This window comes from Mya arenaria, chromosome 13, assembly GCF_026914265.1.
Source record: "Mya arenaria isolate MELC-2E11 chromosome 13, ASM2691426v1".
NCBI classification, from domain to species: domain Eukaryota; kingdom Metazoa; phylum Mollusca; class Bivalvia; order Myida; family Myidae; genus Mya; species Mya arenaria.
This window is the reverse complement of record NC_069134.1, coordinates 60,409,300-60,417,138: the sequence shown is the minus strand read 5'-3', so window position 1 is coordinate 60,417,138 and position 7,839 is coordinate 60,409,300. Positions and strand designations below refer to the sequence as shown.

Genomic DNA, 7,839 nt, shown 5'->3' with positions numbered 1-7,839 from the left:
GGACAAACAGACGTCGAATGTGATTGGTTAATTTGTGATGTTCCGATATAATATCGACCAATCTCTGTGAACTTTACTTGTGATAATATATATCATTATGCATACACATGCTGGAAAGGTGCTGGAAATAAGACATGCTGCAGGCGGTGGGTGCTGCTTAGTTAAGCTTTCCTTAGAAACCCTCAGTAAAACCAGAAATGGAATTACAGTAGTATCTTCAGTTGAAGTTGTATCTTTTTCTTAATTTAAAGAAATACTTAACTGTTTAATTTCGCTGGTGCAAAGTAGCATGCTTTATTTATATTCTTTTAAAATTTTCAGGAAATGTATATAATAATTCAACATTTTACACTTAAGTTAAAACATTCTAAAATGTTCATAAGATGCTTCTGTCAAACGCACCCCCCCCCCCCTCCCCAAGGGGTGGTTTCACGATTTGATGATGGGGGAGGGGTTTAGGTCGCAATTTAGAAAGTGATCCGTTTCCTGTTATAATAAACACGAATAACCGAAACAATAATTATATCGTCTTCTAAAACGACCCTTTGTTTCGAGAAAATTTGTGAATATTACTTTAAATGATGTTTTGATAGGATTATAATCACTTTTTACTACAAGTTCGAAATGAAAAATAATGTAGTTTGGAAACTCTTTAATCCGCTAGTGATCACAAAATCAATCTTTAATGAGTATTGTACATTGTAAGCACGATTTAAGCTTCACATAATAACATATCTATAATACATAACAGGTTAGTACTACGACTCAAACATTTTGTTACGAAAAGAAAGGAAGGAAAAACATATATAAAGTCACTGGTAAGACAATGATGCTTGTATGCAGTGTTTTTAACATATTCTCATCGCCAAAAACTAGAAACTAAACATATAACCAAGCAAACAAAAGTTGGGACTATAAAAGGCCAATACAAATTAATTGCTAGATTGTCATCCAATATTTTTAAATGTGTGTGTGTGTGTGGGGGGGGGAGTGATTTTTTTGTAATTTTCTTAAATGACTGTTTCAACATTGCATATGTGTTCATGGCCTTTATTATTAAGGGACCATAAACATGTGTTTTAAGACCAACCATGCACAAGATCGTTACAATTCTCCTTTTTTACATTTGAATGTCTACATCGAATTCCGTATGTATGAATAAACGCCGTTCTCTGGCAGTACCGGACCGGTACGCAAAAACAGACACTTTTTCAACATTTCTATTTTGAGTCATTAAATTTAAGGGGCGGTGGAAAAAGAGGGGGCGGGCGGGGACGAAAATCCAGCAATTTATTTATAGTCGCCTAAACATAAACTTTTAACACAAAAAGCAACCTGCATTTTTCATTGACCTGACAAACTGAAATGCTATATTTCATAAACCTGAAAAACCTAAATATCAATCAAGAATCTTTTTTTTCATATCTAGATATCTTAAAAAAAACCGAAATATCAATGAAGTTTCATTTTTTAATACCTAAGATTTCTTTGAATATAATTTTATAAAAGGAAATCCTTTATCGAAGATTTTTTAGTTTTAAATAAATATATAAAAACATCGAATGCTTCGTTTTATGGTCTTATATGAAACGTTTTAAGTATAAGTTATATTATGAAATACTTCAGTTTGTCACTAAATTACTGTAGGGATTGCATTCTTGACTATGTGTAACATACTGGCCTAAACATGGCATGCATTTTTCCAGACGTTTGGACTTTTTTTTAAAGGTGCATAATTGTCTACATCAAAAATAAACAAAATAAGCCATTTTTAGAGGAATTTCTATCTCCGAAAATACTCTATAAGTACCGGTGTGCACTATCTAGAATCCATGCAGTTCTTTAAGAAGAAGAGCTTAAAGCATATTAAACACATCTGAGGCGAAAAGGATTCTAACATGCCATAGAACTAATATACTAGGATCCCAAGCAGATGCTAATAACATCAAGCTAAGAAGTCTAAATATTACCTTCAATACAATACAGTTAGGTATTTTATCACAAGTTAGTTTTGATTTTCAATTAAACATTTTTTATAAAATAATATCATAGTGGTAGTCTATGTTTTTAACGCCCCTTGATGCTATTTCCGGAACCGCCGTTTGAACCCGGAAGTCGTATAAGCTGGGGACCGCCCGCTGGTGCGTAGTTACAGTATTCGCAATAACCGGGCCCGCCTTGTGATCCTGGAGGGCCGCGGGGTCCGTGAGTACCTGGTTGCCCCGGTGTGCCGCGCTCTCCTGGTCGCCCCTCCTGGCCCACGCCCGGGGGTCCTGGCGCACCTGTGAACAATAAACATTGTGTCATATGGAGTAACGATATCCTGTTAACAATAACTCCTGGAAAGCTACCGCTGCTCACATTAAAAACAACAACAACAAACAAAACGATAAACCCACATCATTTGAGTATGGGAATTAATAGATAAAGTATCCAATTAACAAAAATGTCAATTTCCGATGCTGGGTGAAATCATATTAGTTTGGTATAATTTGATATTATATTGTGTCGAAATGAATATATAAAACATACAAAAAACAAATGTTACAAACGCACTTTTTCGGCCTCGAAAGATGCATCATTTAATGTCTATTGAAATACAGAACAAAATGGCTTCATCTTTAATGCATTTTCGGTAATTTCTTTCCATATGAGTTATTAGCAAGTAATAATTTTTCAAATATTACCAGGAATCACAATTTAACCTATCCCTTATGGCTCGATGGTGAATGTGTACGATTATTTTTAGTCGCACTCGGACATGGCTCATTCGGCGAGTGCTCCGATAAGCTTGTTAGTCATAATTATTAGGTTTTTTGGAGCATAGTGCACAGACAATGTAACCCTGGTTCATGAACGTGCACAAGTGTAAAGCACACGGGACTCCCATCTAAATTCCCTCCCGGGAGACGTTTAGTATTTTTGTAGTGTTGCTGCTGGGAATCGAACCTGCGACCTCTGGATTGTCAGTCGAGTGGGTTACCACTAGACCACAGATCTGCCACTAACTTATAAAAACTATTTTATATATGTTAAACTTGCTTTTATAGCTATAATTTATCACATTCAATGCTATTATTATCTGAATGTGGAGTATAACTTCTGTATAATTATCGTCTGCTTCTGCGTACTTGTCGAAGGACCCTTACTTACGGATCCGCCACAATGACTCGATAAAATGACAACTTTTGCGTACACCGTATACCTTAATGAATAATGAAGATGTAAGAAACATAATATCAGACAGAATGATTAATAAAAACAACAATAGAAAAGTAAATGATAACGAAAAACAATTGCATACCTGGCATACCACGTGGACCCATAATTCCATCTTTACCCTTGCCTCTCGGACCTCTATCACCCTTGATACCCTGCTCCCCTGGGGGTCCGACAGGTCCCTGGGATCCCGGTACTCCCGGGAGTCCCATAAATCCGCGCTCGCCTGGCTGACCCTGTGGGCCACGCTCTCCTGCAGATAATATCACTTTGTTATGTGCGTTTATGGAGCTACATACTACTGTACATGTACTTGCAACTTGTTTTAGAGTGGTTTTATATTGTGTATTTTGTTGGAATCTTATTAACTCCCATGTCGTATTTCATTATCTTTTAAATCGATATTACTGAGTAGTAAAACTATTGATTTAAACATTCATTGCTTTAATTATCAGCCTAGGTAATTTTAATTTATTTTTCATTTACTTTGTGATACTCGATTCGCAAATAACTGAAGTTAATGATCTTACGATTTTATCTTATGATTTTTCCCCATTGTGAAATTTATAATATTCAAAATGAATTGATAAAACTGCCCCATTGTTGAATTTATGGATATTCAAATTAAATTGATCAGATTGCCCCATAGTAAATTTTATGGATATTCAAAATGAATTGATAAGATGGTCCCATTCAGGAATTTATGGATATTCAAAACAAATCATAATGGTCGTCAGACGTAAAAAAAGGAACGCATATTTACATATTTATTTGCTCAACAAACACTTTAGTCACCTGCGAATCCTTGAACTCCGGGTGGTCCCGGTTTGCCGGATTTTCCTATCCCCGGGGGTCCGGGTGGACCTCTCAAATCCCTGACAAGGTCCTCGAGCTGTTCACGTAAAATCTGGAAACATATCTGTCGAACTTCTTCGTCCGAGACGCTACGGCCCTGTAACAAACAATGGCATCATAATGAACTCTATAACTGGCACACGACATACGAAATACCAGAATGAAACCCGTAAATGGCACAAATCATTGGAAAAGAACGGATTGAACCCCATAAATGGCAATCACATCAGAAACATCCGAGGGTCACCGCATAAGAAAACATCAGAAGGATCAGAACATAATGATCCATAAATGACAAACTACTATAAACTAATAAAACAACTTAAGAATGAAACCGAAACATTATAAGTGACAAGTGGGAGTATCTGAAATCTGGCATGTACTATTCGATAGAGCTGCAATTGGAAATATCAGAAGGAAGCCGTTTCAATTATATTTTGCATGGGGAACAAGGGAAACCTTTAAATGACATCATAGTATAGCGGGAATATCAAAAGGAACTACGTTTTTGACAATTTACGCAGACATATATCAGAAGGACTCCCACCAATGCATGATTACATTGGGATCATAAAAGGTAAACCTATACATGATTGAGGAACATCAAAGGGAACTCAATTATTGACATGTTGCATGGGTTACATCAAAGGGAACCCCATTAATATTACGTTGCATGGGATACAGCAAAGGGAACTCCATGCATGACATGTTGCATGGGATACATGAAAGGGAACTCCATAAATGACATGTTGCATGGGATACATGAAAGGGAACCCCATAAATGACATGTTGCATGGGATACATCAGAGGGAACTCCATGCATGACATGTTGCATGGGATGGGAACTCCTTAAATGACATGTTGTATGGGATACATGAAAGGAAACTCCATTTATGACATGTTGCACGAGATCCATCAAAAAGAACTCCATAAATGACATGTTGCATGGGATACAGCAAAGGGAACTCCATAAATGACATGTTGCATGGGATACAGCAAAGGGAACTCTATTAATGACATGTTGCATGAGATACAGCAAAGAGAACTCCATAAATGACATGTTGCATGGGATACAGCAAAGGGGATACAGCAAAGGGAACTCCATAAATGACATGTTGCATGGGATACTTGCTGAACTCCATAAATGACATGTTGCATGAGATACAGCAAAGGGAACTCCATAAATGACATGTTGCATGGGATACATCAGAGGGAACTCCATGCATGACATGTTGCATGGGATGGGAACTCCTTAAATGACATTTTGCATGGGATACAGCAAAGGGAACTCCATAAATGACATGTTGCATGGGATACAGCAAAGGGAACTCTATTTATGACATGTTGCATGGGATACAGCAAAGAGAACTCCATAAATTACATGTTGCATGGGATACAGCAAAGGGAACTCCATAAATGACATGTTGCATGGGATACAGCAAAGGGAACTCTATTAATGACATGTTGCATGGGATACAGCAAAGAGAACTCCATAAATGACATGTTGCATGGGATACAGCAAAGGGGATACAGCAAAGGGAACTCCATAAATGACATGTTGCATGGGTAATTGCTAAACTCCATAAATGACATGTTGTATGAGATACAGCAAAGGGAACTCCATAAATGACATGTTGCATGGGATACATCAAAAGGAACTCCATGCATGCCATGTTGCATGGGATGGGAACTCCTTAAATGACATGTTGCATGGGATACAGCAAAGAGAACTCCATAAATGACATGTTGCATGGGATACTGCAAAGTGAACTCTATTTATGACCTGTTGCATAGGATACAGCAAAGGGAACTCTATTAATGACATGTTGCATGGGATACAGCAAAGAGAACTCCATAAATGACATGTTGCATGGGATACAGCACAGGGGATACATCAAAGGAAACTCCATAAATGACATGTTGCATGGGATACTTGCTGAACTCCATAAATGACATGTTGCATGAGATACAGCAAAGGGAACTCCATAAATGACATGTTGCATGGGATACATCAGAGGGAACTCCATCCATGCCATGTTGCATGGGATGGGAACTCCTTAAATGACATGTTGCATGGGATACAGCAAAGGGAACTCCATAAATGACATGTTGCATGGGATACTTGCTGAACTCCATAAATGACATGTTGCATGAGATACAGCAAAGGAAACTCCATAAATGACATGTTGCACGAGAAACAGCAAAGGGAACTCCATTAATGACATGTTACACGAGATACGTCAAAGGGAACTCCGAGTTTTGACAGTTTATTGAATGATGGGAAATGTAAAATGAAATGAAAAAATAAAGTACATACCGGAAGTCCGGGCATTCCTGGTGAACCTGGCTGTCCTCTCTCACCCGCTGGTCCCGGAGGTCCAGTGGGGCCTGGGATCCCGGGGACTCCTGGGCTGCCGGAACCTCCCTGTGGGCCGCGCTCGCCGGGAGATCCACGAGGGCCGGACTAACAATAGTCACAATCATTAGTAAATGGATGTAAAGTTTGACACAGGTGAGTACGTGTAATTGATAGAAGATATCAGGAATATTATCATGGTAAATCTGATACATAAATTTGTCAAACCACATGTTGTTGTTTTCTTTTAAAATATTAATTATTTCGCAATTAAAGTTAATTATTTCGCCATAAAAAAATAAAAACCAATGTTGATTTAAGCGTTTTAGTAAAACAGTTTCACTATTTAAACATAACGTTGATAAATAAATGATAAAGCTTATTTGAATAACCTAAACATACTTTATTAATTATCATGCATAAAAGAACAGGGATAACATTGTTTATGGCGATATAAAAAGTTAAATAAATAAATAAAAATAAGATCACAACCATAAACAATCTAACTTAACTCAATAAAAACGTAACCGAATTTCTCAGATAATCTAGCGTCGTTAATCTTTTAATCTTAACATCAATACATAGCGGAACATGAAAGAAACCGCAAATAATCCGTTCATGCTGCTGTAAATTTAATCAAAGAGAACATAGGTAGGAACCGCCACCTCAAAGCATTTTCTCAATTTTGTTTAATTTCCTGGAATTTTTAAATCCAAAGAGATTAGATTTCAAACATAAAGATATCATTTCAAGTTAATCCGACCTGAAAATAATGAAACTGTGTATCAAAGGGGGAGTAATATGCTTTTACAATTTAAGCTTTCGTGTTCTGACTTTCACGGCCCATTACCAATTTCAGTGGTCAACATTATATTTTGTCGAATGAGAAGATAGTATTTTCGCCAGTTTTCCAATACATTTACTTAAAGCTAATCAGGAGGCAGCTGATATTAAGCCATACGTATACTGATAAGTTGGCGGACCCTACTTAAACCACGCGGGTTATAAAGAAGAGACTTTACCATTCCTGCATTTCCGGTCGGTCCCGATGGTCCCTAAAACAACAACAATATACATACATCCTCATGTTTAAAATAAGGGATTACAGTTTGAGTACTTGCTTTTAGTTTTTTGTATTTATCAGGAAAAAAAACAGAAACGAGGTATTAGAAGTGAATCGTAGTTCAGTCATAGAACAGTCATTTATACATAAAACAATTACCTCAAATTACTATTAAAATTATAACTTTAGTATAAGTCGTAATAAAACAACATCATAAATAAGAATGAGGTGGGTGGAGGTAAAGTTGTATGTACCAGCCTGAAATGATTCCCTGTGTTAACGTATTTTGATAAGCATATTTAAATAATTTGATTGGTTGATCATTTGATAAACTGGATAAATATTG

General features: G+C 36.8%; 1 protein-coding gene across 21 annotated transcripts in view; it reads right to left on the bottom strand.

Moving 5' to 3' along the window:
* Positions 1–784: 784 nt before the first annotated feature.
* The window catches only part of LOC128213615 (collagen alpha-1(I) chain-like), a 257,574-nt gene continuing 250,519 nt past the window's right edge, over positions 785–7,839 (bottom strand). For all 21 annotated transcript variants that reach the window (XM_052919564.1, XM_052919571.1, XM_052919567.1 and 18 more), the window contains 5 exons: positions 7,453–7,485; positions 6,392–6,538; positions 4,015–4,171; positions 3,305–3,472; positions 785–2,282 (listed from right to left, as the gene is read on the bottom strand). In XM_052919564.1, coding sequence (XP_052775524.1) covers positions 2,068–2,282; positions 3,305–3,472; positions 4,015–4,171; positions 6,392–6,538; positions 7,453–7,485 — 720 coding nt within the window. In that variant the 3' untranslated portion in view covers positions 785–2,067. The remainder of the gene's footprint in view (positions 2,283–3,304; positions 3,473–4,014; positions 4,172–6,391; positions 6,539–7,452; positions 7,486–7,839) is intronic.